This window comes from Chiloscyllium punctatum, chromosome 32 (genome assembly GCF_047496795.1).
Source record: "Chiloscyllium punctatum isolate Juve2018m chromosome 32, sChiPun1.3, whole genome shotgun sequence".
NCBI lineage: Eukaryota > Metazoa > Chordata > Chondrichthyes > Orectolobiformes > Hemiscylliidae > Chiloscyllium > Chiloscyllium punctatum.
Genome location: NC_092770.1, coordinates 23,608,969 through 23,631,577, shown reverse-complemented (window position 1 = coordinate 23,631,577; position 22,609 = coordinate 23,608,969). Strand labels below are relative to the sequence as shown.

The 22,609-nt window shown below is 37.7% G+C and overlaps 1 protein-coding gene across 1 annotated transcript in view; it reads right to left on the bottom strand.

Annotated features, from left to right (window-relative positions):
- Positions 1–3,704: 3,704 nt before the first annotated feature.
- Positions 3,705–22,609, bottom strand: part of ppm1h (protein phosphatase, Mg2+/Mn2+ dependent, 1H) — a 157,410-nt gene continuing 138,505 nt past the window's right edge. Inside the window, exons 7-10 of the mRNA XM_072551910.1 lie at positions 20,563–20,626; positions 16,271–16,378; positions 12,164–12,315; positions 3,705–5,139 (exon numbers count right to left, since the gene is read on the bottom strand). Coding sequence (XP_072408011.1) covers positions 4,992–5,139; positions 12,164–12,315; positions 16,271–16,378; positions 20,563–20,626 — 472 coding nt within the window. The 3' untranslated portion in view covers positions 3,705–4,991. The remainder of the gene's footprint in view (positions 5,140–12,163; positions 12,316–16,270; positions 16,379–20,562; positions 20,627–22,609) is intronic.

The window sequence follows — 22,609 nt, the reverse complement described above, 5'->3', positions numbered from 1 at the left end:
GAGACCTCTCTGCTCATCTACATTACCAAGAATCTTACCATTAGTACAGTAATCTGCATTCCTGTTACTCCTTACAAAGTGAATCACTTCACACTTTTCTGCATTAAATTCCATTTGCCACTTCTCAGCCCAGTTCTGCAGCTTATCAATGTCTCCATACCATCCTTTGTCACTATCCACAACTCTACTGACCTTAGTGTCACCTGTGCATTTACTAACCCATCCTTCTAAGCCCTCATCCAGGTCATTTATATAAATGACAAACAACAATGGACCCAAAACAGATCCTTGCAGTACTCCACTAGTAACTGAACCCCATGATGAATATTTCCCATCAACCACCATCCTCTGACTTCTTTCAGCAAGCCAATTTCTTAATCAAACTGATAAATCACCCTCAATCCCATGCCTCCGTATTTTGTGCAACAGCCTACTGTGGGGAACCTTATGAAACGCCATACTGAAATCCAGATACACCACATCAACTGCTTTTCCCTTATCCACCCCATTTGGTCACCTTCTCAAAGAACTCAATAAGGTTTGTGAGGCACAACCTACTCTTCCCAAAATTGTGTTGACTATCCCTAATCAACTTATTCATCTCTAGATGATTATAAATCCTATCTCTTATAACCCTGTCCAACACTTTACCCACAACTGATGTAACGCTCACAGGTCTATAATTTCCAGGGTTTTCTCTATTCCCCTTCTTGACCAAGGGAACAATTTTTGCTATCCTGCAGTCTTCTGGCACTATTCCTGTAGACAATGACAACATAAAGATCAAAGTCAAAGGCTCGGCAATCTCCTCCCTGGCTTCCCAGCGGATCCTAGGATAAATCTCATCCAGCCATGGGGATTTATCTGTCTTTACACTTTCCAGAATTGCTAACACCTCCTCCTTATGCACCTTAATACCATCTTGTAAAGTAGCCTGTATCTCAGTATTCTCCTCGACCACATTTTTTTTTAAGTGCGAATACTGACGAAAAGTATTCATTTAACAGTTCCCCTATCTTCACGCACAACTTCCCATTACTGTGCGTGACTGGTCCCCAGTCTTACTCTAGTCATTCTTTTATTCCAGATATAGCTATAGAAAGCCTGAGGGTTTTCCTTGATCTTATTCTCCACTGACTTCTCATGTCCCCTCCTGGTTCTTCTTGGCTCTCTAGGTCTTTTCTGGCTAACTGAGCCATCACATCTCATTCTAACATAAGCCTTCTTCATCCTCTTGACAAGCTAACCAATTTACTTTGAGGAACCTTGTTGAATGCCTTACTGAAGTCCATATAGATCACATCCACCACTCGTCTCATCAAACCTCTTCGTCACTTCTTCAAAAAACTGAATCAAGTTAGTGAGACATGGTTTCCCACACATAAAGTCATATTGACTATCCCTGATCAATTCTTGCCTTTCCAAACACTCCATTTCCTGCACCTCCGCCCTCTAACCACACCCCTCTAACCACAACAATGATAGAACCCCCTGGTCCTCACCTTCCACCCATGGAATCTCTGGATACAGTGCAATATCCTCTGCCATTTCTGCCACCTACACTCAGATCCCACTACCAAAAATATATTCCCCTCTTCATCCCTATCTGTATTCTGCAGAGGCCATTCTTTCCACGACTCCCTCATTAGGTCCATGCACCCCACCCTTTATACCTAGCACCTTCCCCTGCCATCACACGTGGTGCAAAACCTGCACATACATCTCCCCCACCTCACCTCTGTCCAAGGCCCCAAAGTGGAGATTTTCCTGCACATCTATCCACCTCATCTGCATCTGTTCCTCTTGATGTGGTCTCCTCTACATTGGCGGGAAAGGACACTAACCCGTGGAGCAGTTGAGGGAACATCCACACACACCAAACAACTCCACCACCCTGTGGCCAACCAGTTCAACTCCCCCTCACATTCCCCGAAGGACATGCAAATCCTAGGTGTCTTCCACTGCCAAATCAAAGTCACCTGCCAACTGGAAGATGAATACCTCATCTTTTGCCTCAGGACCGTATAACCATACAGTATCAACATTGACTTCACCAGTTTCGAAATCCCTCTTCCCCCTACCTCATTCCAGATCCAACCCTCAACTTGGCACTGCCCTCTTGACCCGTCTTACCTGTCCATCTTCCTTCCCACCTTTCTGCTCCACCCTCTCTACCAACCTATCACAATTACTTCCCTACATCTACCAACCTTCCCCCCCCAACCCCACCCATTTTTATCTCTCAGCCCCCTTCCCCATCCACATTCCTTATGAAGAGTTTATGCCTGAAACGTCGACTCTCCTGCTCCTCGGGTGCTGCCTGACCTACTCTGCTTTTCCAGTACGACACTTCTTGATTCTTTCCAAATACACATTAAATCCTATCCCACAGGATTCCCTCCAACAATTTGCCCACCACTGATGTCAAGCTTACTGGTCTTTGTTGGATAGGAAATCAAAGACATATCTAGCAACATTAAATGAATGGTAAGAATGTTTCCAAGTCAGGATGCTACCTGACTTGGAGGTGATGGATTGTTATGTAGCCATTATCTTTCTAGATTGTAAAGGTCAAGGCATTGGGAGATTATAACAAATTATTTCCTCAGAGTGGTGGATTTGTGGAACAGATATTCATGAAAATTAACAATATGTTAATAAATCATCTTATAAAAGACGATAAAGAAGTGTGAGGTGGGTGGTGGAAGATAATTGTCTTTTTGCATTGTACGTCACCTTAAGTCTTTCTTTGAAGAGTAAAGTTATAATTTTATTATGTTTAGCATAGAGGGAATGGGATTGAAAGTTAGAAGGCCAAATACAAATGTAGGTGAGACATATTTTGGAAGATATTCATTTAGGTGCGGCTAGAACCATTGATATGACATGTCAAGGGAAGTGACCAGTCAGATGAATAATGGAGCTTGGAAGGTCAGAGAGATGTACTTAGTATACACTCAATAATAACCTTATTCCAAACAGTGAAAAAATACTGTTGATAATTTCCCAAACCATGCCTGCATGAATATTAATAGTTGGATTATATTCAAAACAAAGTTAATTTAGCCCTTTGACATGGTAATGAGCCAAATTTTGCTGACAGTTTTGACTTTTCTATATGACCTTCAAAAGGTTGAGAGCAAAGACTAAACTTGAAGGTATAAAATGTCACTTGTTCAAAGACTAGCTTTACACAACCAGAACAATTAATATAAGATAATATAGAAATGCATGGCGAAATCTATTAGAAAATTGTCACTTAACCTTTGGATGCCAAATTATGAATACAGTATATCATAGACTCTTAAACAGTTGGAAAATTCCAATCAATCTTGCAGAGACCCTTGAGTGAAAAATGTAGCAAATTAAAATTTGCATGAGTGTGTTAATGGGGTGATGAGCCACATTGATCTACGTGTTGGGGAAAGTGCATTTACTAAATACACCTTGTGTATTTACTATTGCCATGCGAAATTTCAAAAATACCTGTACTAAAGAAATGTTTGCCTAATGCACATGTTAACCTGTTTATTACCAATCATTTCAAAACCGTTTCTGTCATGTTCCTAGTCATCAAATTTGGCATATGAAATGCAGGATGGAAATAAAAGAGGCAATTTACAAAGTAGAAACATTCAGAAAGATTTACAATAAAAATGTCTGTTGCAAGTACAATGTGATTAGAGAGATAACTGAATAAAGTCTTTAAACATTAAGCAAATTTAATTACTGTACAGTGCAATATTACTGTCCTCTTACAAATCACCTTCATGAACAGTCAAATACAACATCACACTAGTTATTTGCATCTTCAATCCAGCCTTCTTATGTACTACTTTTAAGACTCCAAACACAAAGAAAATTTCAGACGTGCCTGAACGTAACATTGCTTTTCAATAAAAATATGTTCCACAGTTCAGTCTTTCAGCAATGAATGAAACATTTAAAAAATCTTTTAATAGTTTTTTTCCTTGGCATCTACAAAATATTTCAGTGAAGCTCATCTCAAACTATAAATACTCCAATGAGATGAATAGCACTGATGTAGAATAAATACTTTTGCCTGTTACTGCTGCTTCTGAGAGAGATTGGCCTGGGGATGGTGTGGTGATTTTGGCAGCATTTTGACACTTGCCAAGCATATACTATCAGTGGTAAAACCAAAAAACAGATAGGTGCAACAAATCTATTCATGTTGAATGCAGTATATGACAAACATGACAAAGAGAAAGACTAAGAAAAGCCTGTAGATAATCTTAGGCAATGTCTAATCAATAGCCAAAGAAAATCACTTTACAAAAATAATCAGCAGATTCACATATCTTGCCTTGCAGTTGCCAGTATGTATAACAGTTGGAGGCTTGTATCATTTTTTAAACAAACTGTGGTAACCAGTTTTAATCTTCAAACAGTGCCATAAAAAAACCAAAACAATACTCACTACATTATGACAGCATAATTCTGTTAGATGATTGCCATATTGATTATATGAAGAACTCTAAAACACAGCATGAAGAGTTTCTCTCTCCTTCACTAGCATTACAGCACTTGCAAAATATACATCAAAATTCCAAAATTTATAAGTTATAACACATTTTTAATATTTAAAGACTCTACAATTTTTGATAAATATCCTTCCTTTTTGATTTATACAGGATATATTTATTCGATTGCAGGAAAAACAATTACATCAACTATAACAATGAAAGTAGAAGATAAAGTTTGTGAATTTTGAACTGAAAGCAAAATCTACCAATATACGATTTTATTAAACCCCCTTCTTTTCATAAGAATATTTGAATCAGTTCTGGGACTTCTGCTTCTTATTGTCTGGTCACCACTGGGATAGGATTTCCTCATGTTTTTTATTTGTAGTGAAACTGATGATCTTTGCTACAAGTAACAAAACAAAGGAAATCGTCCTCCCTTCAGTATCATTACAGGGCCAGCAACAAATAACCAGTAAGTCACTTGGCATGATGCAGTCATTATCATGTCAACTTGTTTCCATGCAGGAGAGGAATGATGTACATGGAGATGTCATCACCTGAACCAAGTCTATCATTTGATATCCTCCATCCTCGGTCCTTCAAGACACCTCTAGCTCTCATCACCAAATCCTGGGCTGCCAGTGTGTATCTGTGAAGAAATAATATAATCATGAAGTATATAACTATACAAACAACTAATATTTACTTAAGCACTACATTATTTACCCAGTAAATTTAACCAAAAGTTGTTGCATATGTGCATTGACCATTATAAAGGCCGATCTAATTTTCTACAACTTCATTCATCCTTTGGAGTAGACTTCAACTCATAATATAAAATGGATAGTAGTGGTAACCCATCCTATCTGTCCTGTTGACTTAAGTGGAAATAAAAACTGGAGATATATTAAACAGGCTGATTTGCTGTCACGTGTTTTATATTATCACAGAAAATCATACTTACTCTCACTATCTTTAATTGACAGCTGTTCCAAATTTTTGATATTCTCTTGAACACAATGATTCTCAATTTGTGTTCTGTTCAATATCTAAGTGTACAATAGTATAATTCAGGGATATAACAATAGTTTGTTAGTAGTTGCAATTGAATCAAAATATTGTATTGTTTGCATGTGTCCTTCTGTGTTTCTTCAATCGTTCCAAAGGCCAACTGAAACAACAAGTCCATAACAACTTGGAACAGGGATAGGCAATATGGTGCTGTGAGTTTCTGTTATTCTATAAGATCATTGTGGGTTTGATCTTGACTGCACAACTTTACATTCCAATTTGTTCCTCAAAATCCTCAACTCCCCATTTGTTTAAAAATCAGTCAATCTCAGTTTAGAACATGTGAAATGACTCTGTCTCCACAGCTTTCTTGGGAACAAGAGGGTCATGAATTGAAGATTCAAAACCTTCAGATAAATGCTTCCTTATCTGCATCTGATACATGCAATTGTCACAATACTGGTTCTTTTTACAAGGTTACTATGCCCTTGAGTTTTTTTCAGAGAGGGCTTAAGTGGCCAGGCTTCAACTTGGCTGGGTTTGAAAGTTTTATTGGGGCCCTATGTTTATCTCTAATAAATAATATGCTTCAGGCCAAAAGCTTTCACGTCTTTAAAAATACTAGAATAATCAAATGGCAGTAGCCAGCTAACTGTGGAGCTAGCCTTAGTTTGGACTAGTTTTTTTTAAAAATTCAGTTCAGAAGTTGAGTCTGTTTAGTTGCAGCAGAGGATGTATGAAACAGGCTGCTGATCTCTCTCTCTAACTTTAAGCCTGCAAGCTCTAGTTTGTTTCATTTTTACTGTTTGTGCTAAGGGATTTGTTACTGGATGCAAGTATTTTTGGAACAGCATTATTAAGTCAGGTTTGGATAGGATAAGTTATCCAGTATTCAGTTTTCTAATCTTTGTGTTTCATTCCACCATTTTGTAAGCAAATTTTGTTTGTTTAAAACTTAGCAGCCGAACTAGCTGATTTACCCCAGGAATATCCACCACCTACTTAACTAAAACAAAAAGCAAAGTTATGGTCTGGGCTACCAGCTTAAAAATGTTTTGAGGGGTCTGGCCTAGTGCATAATACAATCCATTATTCTGAAAGGATAACCCCTTGATCTACATTCCCCTAAGAGGTATACATCCTTTCATCAACTAACTATCAAGCCTCCTCAGAGGCTTATGCATTTCAATAAAGTCACCTCTCTTTCTTCTAAACTTGAAACACAACAGGAGTTATTTCTGTTGTCTTGGTGAAATTTTATTCTTCAAACCAACATCATAAAAACGGACTGTGTGGTCATTATTCCATTGCTATTGTGAGATCTTGCTATGCAAGATCTGTCATGTTTCCTACATTACTTCAGAAATACTTTATTGGCCCTAACACAAATCCCAATCGTCCTACAATTAACCTTGTGAACCTTCTCTGAACCATATCCAATGAATTCCTAAGACTATGCAAGGATAAAATATAATTTGATTGAGTTTTTTGAACAATTTTGAAAGTACATAGAAACATGCTTAAAATCAGGACTAGAACATAGCACTCAGGGGAACAAAGAAATCACCACAGAAGATGCTAAAAGCTCTCTCCCTCAAAAATCAATAGATGTTATTTCAATCTTAAATCTGAGACTCAATACATTTTCCCTGACAGGCATACTGTCATTTTATAGTTTAGGCGTAAACTGTAGCTTTAGTGCGAAGATGGCACTGACCATTGCAATATGGGAGTCCAACCAAACAATGGGACAAGAAACAAGGATTGCCATGTTAATTTGCAGAACTTAATGTACAGTGCATAATTCTAATATTAAATTTTAAAAATTCAACTGATCTGACATCAGTGGAAAGACAGACAGAATTAAGGATTGCAATCCAATTTGACTTCTTCTTCTGTGTTCTGAAGAAGAGTTTGTAGTTTTACATTCTGCTCATAATGATTTATAGTGTTGTTATAGCAGGATTTAAAAAAAAAGTTATGGCTTTTTTTATGAAGAGCTTTTCCATACCCCTCATTATTATTACAGGGTCTGTTGGTTCTGTTCAAAGTTTATACTGAGTGAATGAGCATGGAAAAGTGCTATGAGTTGACATGCAGGATACAAGGGGACATAAGCGGTGAGTTGAGGGGCATAGGGAGCAGTGGCAATACCGTTTGAAGGAATCCAAACACAACTTGCGACAACTCTCAGGAGTCTTGATTAGTACCTGAATGCATGAAAATTGCAGGATTCTAGGAAGTATCCATCTCCACACTGAGCTGGCCAGATTGTGAGTACAGAGTATTACAGGCTCACGATCCCTACTACCTTCTGCACTGGAGAAAATTGACAGAAGGAACAGAACCAGGTCTCATTCACTATTTTAACAAGTCCAAAGAGTCTTCCTGACTCCATAAAATTCAATCCTTCTATACATAAAAGCTTTCAAAAGATGCCTATTACAAAATGTTTATATATCTATTGCCTAAAAAAAATTAAGAGCTTCCTTGGAGGCCCGCAAATGAGTATAATTAGCAGAAATATGTCATTCAGATTAAATTGATTTAGGGCTGTGGTATGTTCCAAAGTCAGGGCCTGCTTCTCTCAAGATGCTTTATAACCAGTGCAAACTCAATTTGTACTGGAGATGATTTGAGTTTAAAATTCCTTTACCCTTTGCACTTTTTTGTCCAATTTTAGACAAACTAGCTAAAATATGTGAACGACCTTAATGTAAACTCAAGCACTTTATTTTAAGTTGTGACATCAAGGCACCTCTTAACATCTCATGGATGAAGTTATATTCTCACCTGTTCACCATTAAGGTTCAGGGTAAGGGAAGCAGACATTTTTTGTTTAATTCTCTGTTCAATTTATTTAAGTTGTTTCACATGGAGATATTTTTCCTCCCCCAGTTAAATTATTGCTGCATTCTTCAATGAGAAAATCTGCTCAGGACTAATTGCACAGATATAAAAATTAGTACATGTTTAAAAACAATACTTGGCACAAAGAATGGTTGACACTTTAAGCAACTCTCAAATGTGCACTTCAATAGTTGATCACTAACCATCTGCTACTTTATTATATATATTTATATAGATCAAAATTAAGTTTGTTAAGATTAATTTTATTCACAGGCAAACAGATAGTGATCATAAATGTAATTAAAAACTACAGGTGAATGGTGATCATGGGATGAAATTAAAAATGATGAGACATTCTCATGTGAACGGGAGAAATAGATCATATATTTCCTTCAAAACATAATATTATCCTGGACATGGATCTGCTTTCATGCATAATAGAGTTGACAATCTTGCATCCTTTTGAAAGTACAAAGTCTTTGGGACTTGAAAGAAAATAAGTCTACCCAGTGTCGTCATCATCTTAAATCTGTGCCCTATCACATTGTTATTCTTTAAAACTATGTACTCTTCACTTTTAATGGAATGGAAAATATTGGTACAACTCTAATAATTTGTTACAGCACCATTAAACCATAAAAGCATTCATGAATTGAAAAGAACTGTAAACAAAAGGCAGAAAGCCTTCAAAAAGTAAGTGCCAGTACATTGGGCCCACTTACATTTTTATTTAATTATTATTGTATTTTGTGCTTTTTTTTAAAATGGAAGATTTGCTAGTCACAAATCATAAGGTCTTATAGCACACGATCCATTGTGAAGCTTATTCAGAGAACACCAGTGCAGAAAAAACGAAGTGCTGGATAGATTTACCAGCCATATCTGAACTTCAAGGGTTAAACAACAAATGGGGATTGCATAATTAAAATATTTCCTGGAATTTAGAAGGTGCAGTATTGATTTAATCAAATTTTTCAAAATATTGAGAGAATAGATAGGATAGAAAGGGGCAAATATTTCTGATGGTTGTGAAGCCTAGGACTGGAGAGTTCATTCAAAATAATTAGAGCCAGACTGTTAGGAGAGAAATTAGAAAACACTTCTGGTTAGTATACACTCAATATGTCTTTGGCAAAGACAATCCAAAACATAGGCCTGAACCCTTAAGTCAGCAGAAAGCCATCCTGCATGCTTGAAATGATTCTTCAGAGGTTCCTCCACATGGCTTATTATCTCTCATTCCCAGAAAAGAACGTGTTATGAAGTGCCAAAAGACATGTCATTACCACCCCCACATTTATTTTCAAATGTTTACAGCTCGAGGCTTTTGTAGGCATTGATATGCTGACCACTCTCAAAGAATTGATGTGAATTCCCATAACAACGTATGTAGGATAGAGACCAAGCAACATTGGTCTCTACGTGGTTTCCTTGCTGAATTACACAAGCTTGAAGTTGACAAGTGTGTAGGGGATGTTGTTTTGAATACTTTATAAAATATTAATGTATTTTACAAAAATGATAGAAAATGGGTGTAGATGGTCTTAAGAAAATATAAATAAAGATGATAACAGAACTTGTTCGGGGGGGGGGGGTTATAACGACTAAAAAATATTGAACAGGCTTTTTGTTTAAATTTAGAAAAGCTAAGACAGTAGAGTCCAAAACGAGGGCTTCAAGGTTTTAAGTGGGTTTATAAACAAGAGTATGATGTTTCCACTTGTGGGGATATCAGAATTAGATGCCATAAATACAAGATAGTCACTAACTAAATCAATTAGGAATTGAAGAGAAACATTTCTACAGAGAGTGTGGCTATAATGTGGAACTTGTTGAAGTGAGTGCATAGATGCATTGATGGGGAAGTTGGATAAATATGAAGAAAAATGGCAAAAATTTAGATCAGCAATATGGAGCAGAAACACTGGCATGGGATGGTTGGACTGAATGGCATGTTTCTGTGCTGTTTGATCTCTGTCTTTCTATGTAAGTGTATTGCTAGGGTGTGAAAGGCAACAAGATAGACTACAGGTTGTTCTGCTATAACATAAGTTTCGTCAATGTGAATTCACTGTAACACTATTGATGAATAGGGGATGGTATTTTTAAAGCACAAACTTTTAAAACGTGTGTTGGCTATAGCGCGATTGAATCGCCAACACTTTAAAGTGTTATTTGTATTGCATGATTCTTGTATAATATGGGGTTGCACAGGAATGCGATTATCGCACTACAGAAGAAATATCTGTACCTGTGTCCAAGCTGAGAAATTTGATATTCTTACTGTGTCTTTCCTTTGCACCTGGGTACAACGTAAAGTTCTCTCAACTCAACATCAAATCAGTGATGTCTGCTCCAACCAAGCTCCCAGATCCCCCCCACGACCAAGTAGTACTCCTCGAGGATACAGTCAGATTTCACTATTTCTGTCAGAATTCTGACCATAATGTAACACATAGACTGTCTGACTGTCATAAATAAAACATTGTTTGTTATGTTTCAGATTTAGAAAGATGAAAACACAAAGGTTGGATTGTGATTATTTTACTACTCATATTCAATCTCTATCTCAGGCAACAATATTGGATGGTGTCCAGGTACCAGTTTGTCTTGATACCAGATTAAGAAATGTTGAACAATGTCCAATGTGTCCAGCATCATTTGGATTGAAACTAGAGTCATCAGAAATTGTCATTCTGCAACTCACTGACTTGATGCAAATGAGGATGGGATTCTCTTCCAATAAACAACAGCTAGTATTTACACAGGACCTTTGATGTTCCAAAACATCCTAAGATTCTTCACTTCATTGTTATTGAACAAAACCCAACATTAATCCACATAAAGAAATCATATAACTGATAATCAAAAGCTTGGTCAAAGAGCCAAGCTTTAAGGAGCATATTAAAAAAGGAAAGTGAGGTAAAGAGTTAGAGAGATTTAGTGTATTCCAGACTTTTGATCTAGGTAGCTGAAGGCACAGCTGTTGATGGTGCAACAATTAAAATCAGAAATGCACAGGAGGGCAAAATTGGAGGAGTACTGTTTTCCAGGGCTGGAGAATTTCACAAGAAAAAGGAATGGTTTGAAAACAAGGATGAGTGTGTTAAAATCAAGGTGCTGTCAAGTCAGAAACTAATGGAACTCGGCAAGCACAGAGGTGATGGACACATGAGACTCAATAAGTTTAGGGTGTTACCAGCTGAGTTCTAGATAAATTCAACTTTGTGCAAGATAGAAGAATCAAGGCCAGCATGCACATATTTTAATAGTTGAGTCCAGAAATAACAAATGCATCAATGCAGGTTTCACCAACAAAGTGTAATTCAGGCTACAATCAGATCAGCCATGATCCTGACAAATCGTGGGGTAGATCAAAGGAGCTAAATGGCCTGATTATGCTCCTAACTTGTACACAGAGGTACCTCGATTATCCGAAGGACACGGGTAGGGAATATTTTGTTTGGTTAATCGAATACTGGATAATCAATGGCAGATAACATAGTTAGCCATGCATCAGGACCTTGCGATCTTGTTCAGATAATCCAAAAATCAGTTAATTGAATGCCAGATAATTGAGGTTCCTTTATATATCTCATACGAGAGCAAGTCGTGGGATTTAATTTGGATTGAGCTAGTACATTGCCAGCACTGGGTCAAATAGTCTCCCTTTCTGTGCTGTTCAAATGTTATCATGTTGAGTGACAGTAGAACTCTCCATTAAAATTCAATACTTCAGTCTGTGTCCATGTCATGGATTATCAACAAGTGGAATTCATGGCATTAGAAATTAAGTAAAACTCCTGACTTACCTGCGTGGGTCATCGGGATCACAGTTGGACAGAAAGCTTGTTATGGCCTCAGCCACTTCTTTATTTGATAGGACATCCCATAGTCCATCAGTAGCTAGAACCAGTACATCATTTACGTCATGATCATGCTCTGAGATATCATAAACCCGCACCTATACACAGATCAATCAAATTAACTTTTCAAGTGAACAAAAAGTATTTTAAAAAGCAACTGAATATTTTGTTTTACAATTGTGAAGTACACAAAGTTTTCCTTTACAACCCAATAAATTATTCACAAGTTATTTTAGATTTCCATGAACATAAAATGAAAATGACAAAACAAAAACAAGTTAATCAACAAAAACATTGCAAGTACACTTTCAGTGGTAGTATACAGACACTTCATCTTTCCTTTGAAATTGCAAATATAAATGCTTTTTTGGGGGAAACACATTCCTCTCATTTCTGTCTCGCAAAAAATGTTGTCAAGTAACCCTGACCAGGGGTTAGGCAATAGACTTGAGGGAGTAAAATTGAAGTGCTTTGATTTAGGTTCCCTCGAATTGACAGAAACCACTAACATTCTTTGAGGTCAACTGCATTTTGCTATATTCAGTATGGAAATTAGGCAGTTAACATTCCCATGGCAACAACAGGACATTCTATTTGCCTCATCTGCACAGGTCATAAACCATGCAGTGCATGCCCATCTCTTTGCAGATTTACACTCTTGATTTGAATTAGTCTGAGCAGACAAGATAGGAAATTCTATAAAATGGAGCCCACAGTTGACCCAGCTACTGTAAAAATCCTTGTGCATTAATGTGCTAGATAAGTCAGAGTAGCTGTAAAAGTTGCACTGTGACACACTGGCGGTTTTTTAAAAAACAGTTCTTAAATGCTTATTGCTGAAGCTCAGATCCTACCACTTTTGTGCAGTAGAATGGCAAATTTATAGCCAAATTTAACAGTGTTTGTAATCAAGCAGCACAGTAGGTATATTTATTGATTAGACAAAATCATTTATGATAAAATCTTTGTTAACTGTATAAGATTCTTTCAACACTCCCAGTCCATTTATCTCCCTCAATTAATAGATGACATTGGCCAAGGAGTATGGGTTGTGCAGGATATTATGTGCATTTTAAAAGATTACTAAGAGGACTGTAAGGCATGAAAGTTTGTTTAAAAACTGAGAAGCTTGAAACATTATTGCTTCAAAAGACTCTTTTAAAAAATATGAAATGCCTTATTTTGCACTGTTGTTTTAGTGAAATGTAGGTTTCAACACCACAAACAACTGTTTTTGTGGATTTTAGTAAGTGCATTGTGCAGACAGAAATAAAACAGTGCAATGTTCCATCTCAAGAAGGTAAGCTTCTAGTCCATTGTACTTTCAATGCAGATACTAATTTCAAGACGGTTATTCCAAGCCAGAAAGGTAAAACTAAATGATATATTATTAAATAGTGGGGCCATTTATATCAATCATTCAATAATTTTAGATTTTCAGTCATCGTGACTTTACAACTCTGGGTGTTGTAGGTGAGACTAGCCAGAACTGAATTATAACATTCATTACCCTGAACATAAATTCATTGAATATTTGCTGCTCATTTACATATCTATGTATAAGTTTGCAAAGTATATAATATTTTCTGCTTATTTACATATATGTGTACAGTATAAGTTTGCATGCTATGCAGTAAATCAAATTTTCAATTCAAAACAGTTTTGGTGAGAATGTATTTTCTTTTTATTCATTCATGGGATTTGGGCATTACTGTCTAGACCAGCGTTTATTGTCTATCCCTAAATGCCCAGAGTGCAGTTAAGAAGTCAACCACATTGCTGTGGTGTGGAGTTACATGTAGGCCAGACAAGAAAAGGATGGCAGTGCTTTCTTTCCCTAAAGGACATCAGTGAACTAGATGGGTTTTTACAACAATTGACAATAGTTATATAAGTCAGCTTTCTATTCCATACATTTACTGAATTAAAATTTCACCATCTGCTATGGTGGGATTCACGTCCATGTCCCCAGAACATTAGGCTGGGATTCTGGATTGCTAATTCAGTGACTATGCTACTGCCTCCCCTATTAACCAACTGAAGGACTGGATTGTAAACTATTAAGTTGCTAGGTAAACACATAACCACATTGATAAACTGCCATATATTGTTAACAGATACACATCACCAGTGAAATATATTTTAAACTGCCACAGTTGTTAAATGATTTTTTTTTAAATTGCACTGCCAACTGGTATCTGGTGAGATAGAGTGAAGCAAAAAAGAAATGCCTGTATTTGAATTGCTAATTTCATGTTATTGATTTATGTTGTAATGATTCCAGAAAATTTTGCATTGATAATAAACTTGATCTGAGAGACACCAAGGAATAAGACAATTACAATGAACCAGATAGGGAATATTTCATTCAGAGAATAGCTAGACTGTGGAACCTGCTACTGCATGAGATGGTTGAGGCAAACAGCATTGACTTATTTAAAGAGGAACTTGCTAAACTCATGAGAGACAGAAATAGAAGGATATAAAAGATGGATTGGATGAGATGAAGGATGGTGGGAGGAGGTTATATGATGCATAAGTACTGTCATGGATCAGTTGGACCAGATGGCCTGTATGGCTCTAAAGCTGAGAAACACTACAATTATTTGCATTGAAATTCTTTTCACAGAATCATTAATAACTGGTTTCAAATTAGGACTTTTTTTGAAATGTCATTTTCAGAAAACAAAAATTTATTGAGCTGAATGACTTCTGAAAAAAATCAAGTATCTCAGACAGAAAAAACTCAGAATTTAGGGTCAAAATTCAGAACAATAGTTGGTTAAATATTGTATACAGCTTCATTCAAAATAAACACATGAAAAAAATACACGGACTGCAAAGGAAGACGGGGAAATTGAGGGGAGAAAATGGAGAGTGGGGAATGGGAGTGGCTAAAGAAGGGAGTCTGAATCTTAGAAGTCCATGGGGCATCTAATGCGGTTTTATGGACCTGAACTGCATGTTTGTCTGTTTCGGGTGACAGATATTTTATGCACATTTGTATCTTGCGTACGATTCTAGTTTCGATTGTGAAAGGCCAATGATTTGCTTTATTATTGTCATGTGTAACTAGGTACAGTGAAATGTTTTGTTTTGTGTGTAGCACAGGCAGTTCAAACCATACAAAGGTCAAAGGATGATAGGAACAGAGTGACGAAGACAGGTTACGGCTGCAAAGAAGGTGCACAAAAAGATCAACATTAGACTTGAAATTTGAGAGGTCAGTTCAGAAGTCTAATAACAGTAAGAAAGAAGCTGTTCTTCAACCTATTGGTACATGTGTTTAAGCTTTTATATCTTCTGCTTGATAGAAGAGTTTGGAAGAGATTATAACTGGGGTGGAAGGTATCTTTTTGATGATATTGGCTACCTTTCTGAGGCAAATGGGATTGGCATGGATTGTGCATGCTCAAATGTATGCCAGACAGTTAGTGACCCTCAAGGAGGCTAGTCACTGTTGGTAGGTCCACAAAAAAGGCCCTAACTACTTTCCATTTATTTGTACAGGGACATTCAGAACACATGCACACCACCTGTTTCAAAAGAAATACTGCACCCCACTGTCAGTCCATGAATTCCTCTCTTCATTTCCTCCCAGCCTTTTCAGCACTTTCCCCATCACCCCAGACCTGGGCATGTCTAGTATGCTAGGGCAGGATAGAAATTGTTCAGATTACCAGCTGTTCCTTAGTGAGTTTTGGTAAAGGTCAGATTCCACAAATTATTAATCGTGAGACTCATTCATTACGTCAACTTCACATCAAACTTGTGTATGATTGGTAAATCCCTCTTCCACCATTCCACTCAATGTGTTTCAAATCATCTTCATTTTTAAAGAGATCATTCTATCATGTTTTATTGTGACAAACAGGTTGTTTTTTTTTGTGGCAACATTGAATGGCAGGAAAACTGAGCTCATCCAGGACTTCTGTCAGAAGATGAATGACAACAGCCTTATAGTTAACAGTAGTTACCAGGGATTGATTAGAACAAAAAGCCAGATGGGAACTACATACACAAGCTTTCGTCAGCTAAAAATTGATACTTTACCTCAGGAGTGCATGACAGAAAGGGCTTTATATGGATATTAGAATCGTGAACCTTCAGATCATGATCTCCAAGTCCTCGGGTGACACCTATGGTCGCCATCACACGTGCCTATTAAGCAAATTACATCTTGTACTTCAGTGCATACATCATCCACATTAACAAAGAATGACACTGCTTCTTTTTCAACAAAGACTAAAAAATATTCATAGTATTGATATATTAATATACCAGTATCATACTTAACCCACACACTCCTGTAAAAGTGAAAGAGATGTCACTGATAGACCAGGAGTACAGAATTTGGAGCTTAGGTTTTCAAATGGTGAACGTTGCACCTCATGTCAGAATTTACTCAAATTCTATTAATTTATTGCACAAGTATAAAGGAGAGAGATGGGGAAGATAGAGTGATTGAGGAAATCCAAATTCATCAGGCACATGGAGAACCACTACACATAATCTGGAGTTAGAAATATGATACAGTTTTTTCATTGTCACTGGGTCAAAACCCTGAAGCCTTCTACCTGACAACATGATGTTACTTTCACCACATCTATTGCAAGTGGTTCAAGAAATACGTAATTAACACTTCCCAAAGTAATTCAAGCAATGAATGCTGTTCTTGCTAGCAATGTCTACACCCCATGAATGACCTTTTTAAAAATGTTGAGTTCAATCCAAGCCATTCTTCAAGGCCTCCTGGTCAACAACATCATAGGAACTAATAAGAGCTTGACAAGAAATCGCTTCCTTAATCAACATCCTTCAGAAAGGCAAGGAATGCTGAGGAAATGCATCGTAATGAGTCTCCTTTAAAAAAATAACTTTACAAACTTACTTCATGAGTGACAAGAAATTGGCAATTTCTCACAGAGAATTTTGAACTATGAACATCTGTACAATATATAGTTGCACTGTTAAGGATGGAAAACTCTCGACTCTTCACTCAACAGGAACATGGATTGGAGGTTCAGGCATGGAGGTTCTCTCTCATTTCTACATCAATTGAAAATTTTCATAACTGACTTTTCTTATTTTCAGATCTATAAATCCCGTACAATAATACTCAACATTGGGATGCTCACTTTGTAGAAATATCCTTCTGAGAATTCTTGTACATACACAGTGTCTACATGCTCATAATTATCTGTGCAGTATATGCATTTCCAAAGCATATTGTTCTCACCTTCAAGCTTATTATATGATACAATAGCTTGTTATGTACATAGAACAAGTCAGTTGGGAATTACAATATTAGATTAGATTACTTACAGTGTGGAAACAGGCCCTTCGGCCCAACAAGTCCACACCGCCCCGCCGAAGCGCAACCCACCCATACCCCTATATCTACCCCTTACCTAACACTACGGACAATTTAGCATAGCCAATTCACCTGACCTGCACATCTTTGGACTGTGGGAGGAAACCGGAGGACCCGGAGGAAACCCACGCAGACACGGGGAGAATGTGCAAACTCCACACAGTCAGTCGCCTGAGGCGGGAATTGAACCCGGGACTCTGGCGCTGTGAGGCAGCAGTGCTAACCACTGTGCCACCGTGCCACCCATAAAATGTAGGCAAGTCCTTTGAAAGCCAAGAAATAACTTATTCTGAAAAAAACTAGATTAATTGCAAATGCATTCAATGCTGGTTAAAGCATTGATTTTCAGAAGTGAAGTTAAATAGCTAGTCTCAACTTACTAATCACTGGCAGCATTTATTCGTTGTTTTGAATGTGCTTTTTGATACACCACAAGGAGGATAATAAAAAGAAACTGATCTGGACAGGAAAAGCAGTCCTGGTATGGTTCCTTCCCAATATTGGATTAAATCAAAAAGTGGGAAAGATTAGCAAAGGGAACCTATTGTCTGTTTGGATGCAAAAACGCACTGGATCTTCAGGTACTTGGAGACAAAAATCTTGCAGATGCTGAAATCCACAGTAGACAGGCAGGAAGCTGGAAGAACAGCTTTCTGCTTGTCTTTAGGTAATTAGGCACTTAATTAGTCACTGGTCTGTTTTCTACTGGTATTTAGACCCTAATTGAGGAAGTCTCTTGCCATCAAGAGTGGCTGGCCAATAAGAAGGTGCAGCTCTCTAGTGCTTATTAGTATTATGGAGTAGATGGTCAGTGGGGATGGTGACATGTGGAGAAGGGTCCACGCCTACAAACAGTTCTTTGGGTCATGTGCAAAACAGTACAGATCAAAATGAGCCACCTCCTTCTCAAATTGACATATTGCCCACACTGGTTTACCAGTTTGGTGGACCAATAACTCTCTGTCTAGACCAGAGCACAGGCAGAAATTGGCTCACATACTGTCCTTAATTGATTCCATATGGGCTTCAATTGACAGCTGGGTAGGAAGCTTGAATTTGGGCCTTCCCACCCAAAGCTCTTCTATACTGAAGGCAGGAAGATTGCATGGTTCAGATGACCCCTTTCCCACCTAAGTAAGCTTCCTTTCTTACAAAAGTTAATTTGATATGATGTGGGTGTTACTGGCTAGACTTCCATTTCATGCTCTTTTGAAGCCTCCCAGATTTTAAGAGTCATCCACATTGCTTTGGCTCTGCAGTCACATGTAGGTCAGGCAAGGTAAGGATAGCAGCTTTCCTACCCTAAAGGGCATTAGTGAACCATATGAGTTTTTATGGCAATCAACAGTGGTCAATATTGTGTGAATTTATTGACTTTAAATTTCATCATCTGTTATGATCAAATCCATGTCCCAGAACTAGATTATTAGTCCAGTGACATTACCACTACACCACCAACTCCCACTGCTTCCAGACCTGCCACTTCTAGGTCTAGCAGATAACCCCTCTTGTGTCACCAGCAAGAAAAACAAAAAAATTCAGAAGGTGCAACTGAGTCAGAGCACTGTTAATAATTAGAAGAAATGAACTCTTGGACTAGTTTTTGATCATGGTGGTGGGTGGGAGAATCACAGCATTTTCCCCAGTTTAGCTCATTATGCCTGTGTTGCTTCTTTAATCAAATTAGTCATTAGTCTCACTCCCCAATTGTTTTTCTTTTTTAAATGGGCATGTACTTTCTTTTCCCCTTTGGTTATTTATCAATTCCTCTTTTGAAAGTAACTATTAAATAAATGTGTTGATACTGCCTTTTCAGATGATGCATTTTATGTCACAACAACTTACTGCATAAAACATTCCATTGTGTTGCCTCAGGGTTTCTTTGTCAATCACCTTAAATCTGCCCTTTTTCACAGGACGTGGGCATATTTGGTTGCCAGCATTTATTGCCCATTCCTAATTGCCCAGAGTACAGTTAAGAGTCAACCATTTTTGTGGGTCTGGAGTCACATGTGCATCAGACTAGATAATGACCGATTTCCTTCCTTAAAGGAAGTTACTGAATGAGATAGGTTTTTCCCAACAATCAGCAAAGGTTCCATGGCCATCGTTAGACCCTTAATTCTCGATCCTTTGCTGAATTCAAATTTCATCATCTGCTGTGGAGGGATTTGAATCCAGGTCCCCTGCGTTGTTCTCCAGAACATTAGCGGAGTTTCTGGCTTAATTATCAAGTGACAATACCACTAGGCCATTGCCTCAGTCAACTGTCTAGTGGTCCTTCTGCTCCAGTAAACAGCTTTCCCTACTTACTTCTCCAAAAAAAAATGAGAGAAAGAAGGACAAAAATAGGAGTTAATAAAATTACCCTGGAGCAGAAAAGGAGGAAGTAAAATTAACAAAAGTGGGAAATTATAAAAACACAGGAGAAAAATGGAAATCAGCCAATCAGTCATGAATGTTCTTGGTTGCTCAATGTTAAACAATATATTGATTTGAAAATGTGGCAGGATTAATCACATAATGTAATTAATGATGTTCTCTTGAATTCTGAAGAAGGGTCACTGGATCCAAAACATGAACTCTGCTTTCTCTCCACATATGCTGCCAGGCCTCCTGAGATTTTTCCACCAACTTCTGATTTTGTTTTTGATTTCCAGTATCTGCAGTTCTTTGTTTTTTTTTGTTTTGGCAGAATTAATTCATTGAATACATCCTTTAATTGAAAGCAAGTTCTGGTTTGTGACAATGCTTGTGTACATCACTGATGTTCAACTTCTGTAAATAATTGCCTTCCATAGGTTGGCATGTAATTTTATGAGAAAGGAGCAGTATGTTTTCAGGATGGTTGAAGTGGAGGGGATGAGGATGCATATATTTTACTGTTAAAAGTGCAAGAAACAATTTGAATGAGCACCCTTTTGGTCAAAGGAAACACAAACACTTAATTTTCTGCAACATCATAACCTACCTTCTTTCCTTCCCCATATACCAAGGGAAATTTTAGGTCATCTTCTTCTATAACTTTGTATGCCCTGCAATCAAGAGAAGAGTTTCCATTAGCATAGTAAATTGACTGGCCACCACCACAATCCCCACCCCCACAACAATCTTTTCACATCAGCATAAGATGACAGGGCCTGATTTATAGCCATGTCATCTCCCCTGGGTGTATTAGGTGGGGTGGGGGTGGTTCTGTGCAAGTTCAATATGAGTCAATCTAATTTTGTCATGAGTCCTGTCTTAATTGTATGAGAGACAGAGCAATTATTTCTTCAAGTGAAAGCGGGAAACTGCAGTTTAGGTTTTTGTTTGTGATTTAAGGGCATGGAGTGAGATAGTAAACTTAAAGTAAGGCTCTTCTTTCAGTGCCCACAAAGGCCTGGGAACACCTGTCACAGATGATAAGAACACACTTTGATAAAGACTTTCTGTTCCCCCTACCAAAAGAAAATTAGATCTCATTGGTAACAGACTACAAAGCAATCAATTGGAGTGTCCATAAAATGTCCATAAAGAGATCTGTTTTGTTTTGCTGCTGCAGAACCGGGATAAAAATTTAGTTCAATACAAGAGTAAAAGAAGATTAGGAAATGTTTTATTATTGGAACGATCACTCTGTTTATTCCCCCCAACTCACTCCCTACACACTCACACAACAGTCACTTCAGCAGCAGCCCAGTCATTTATCACTGTCAGACATGCTACACAGCTTGGGTCAGATCCCCTGCTGTTCCTCACAGTCGGTACAATACATCGAGACACTCAGCATTTGCATTCAGCAGAGTATAATCTATCATTACTGCTAATGATCCACGTTCAGCTCCAGCTTTAGTAATCATTTGCTACCTCTTCTAACATGTAAAGACTCTCGTTACATGCGTTGAACTTTCATTTGTACACCTCATATGTGCCTCATAATTTTTCACAGTTCCACAAGCAAATAGAAAGGCTTTTAAAAAAAGTCTCTACATAAAAATGGCTTCGTACACATGGAGCAGTACTGATCGCAGATGTGAAAGCTCTTTGTGATATGCTGCAATAATACAAACCATGTGCAGCAGTCCTTTTGATATTTGGAGTATGAGATAATTATACCTCTTCCTGCATTGTAATGCAACACCTGTAATCATATCCACTGATGTAGCTCACTCTCAATAAAATTAAAATTATATGATCTGGTATTAGGTGTCATAGATAGATAGTCATAGAAACGTATAGCATGGAAACAGACCCTTTGGTCCATCTCGTCCATGCCGACCAGTGTCAGGATGTGGAAAGTGTGAGGAAATAAGCTGGTATATGCAAAGTGCTAAACTATAGTGGAAGTATGGACTTTTCTGCTTACTGGATGATCTGAACTGTGCACAGTTTTCTTGCCAAGATGTGGCTCCATATAAACCAACTGCCCTCCAATATCTTATGCCAATCTTCCTCACAGAGTCCAGGTAACAACTGTTGACAGGCTGCTTGAAGCTGTGCCCATCAAGTTGAAAGGAACCTACACACCAACTCATGTCCCCTTTTGGCATATATCATTCCAGCAACATCACTGAACAGCAGTCAACTCTTTACTTAGCTGAAGGACACTAGCGTGAATAGTAGTACTCTGACCCTGTTAGCTAACTTGGATTGATCAATATCAAAATTTTTCTGGTCTGCACATCTTTGTGGCATAAAACAACACATTTGCCCATCAAATTAATAAAGAAAATTTGTACCTTCTTGTTTGAATTGCGGCACAACTTGTGGAAAATAATTTTCGAACTGAGAATGATGTCAAATTGCATGATTAGGGATTTTGCGGTATAACACATGAATTGGTTCAAAAACACCTATAATATGGTGCAATTTGCTTAGAAGTGGGAAGAAAATTAAATCCATTAGAAAGTCAGAATGTAACAATCTGATTCACAATTCAGGTTATATTTCCCAGTGAAGTCCCATTTGTTGTAACTCTTCCTCTCGGTAGATGTACCCGTGGGTGTAATAGGCTGAGTGGAATTCACAGAATAAGT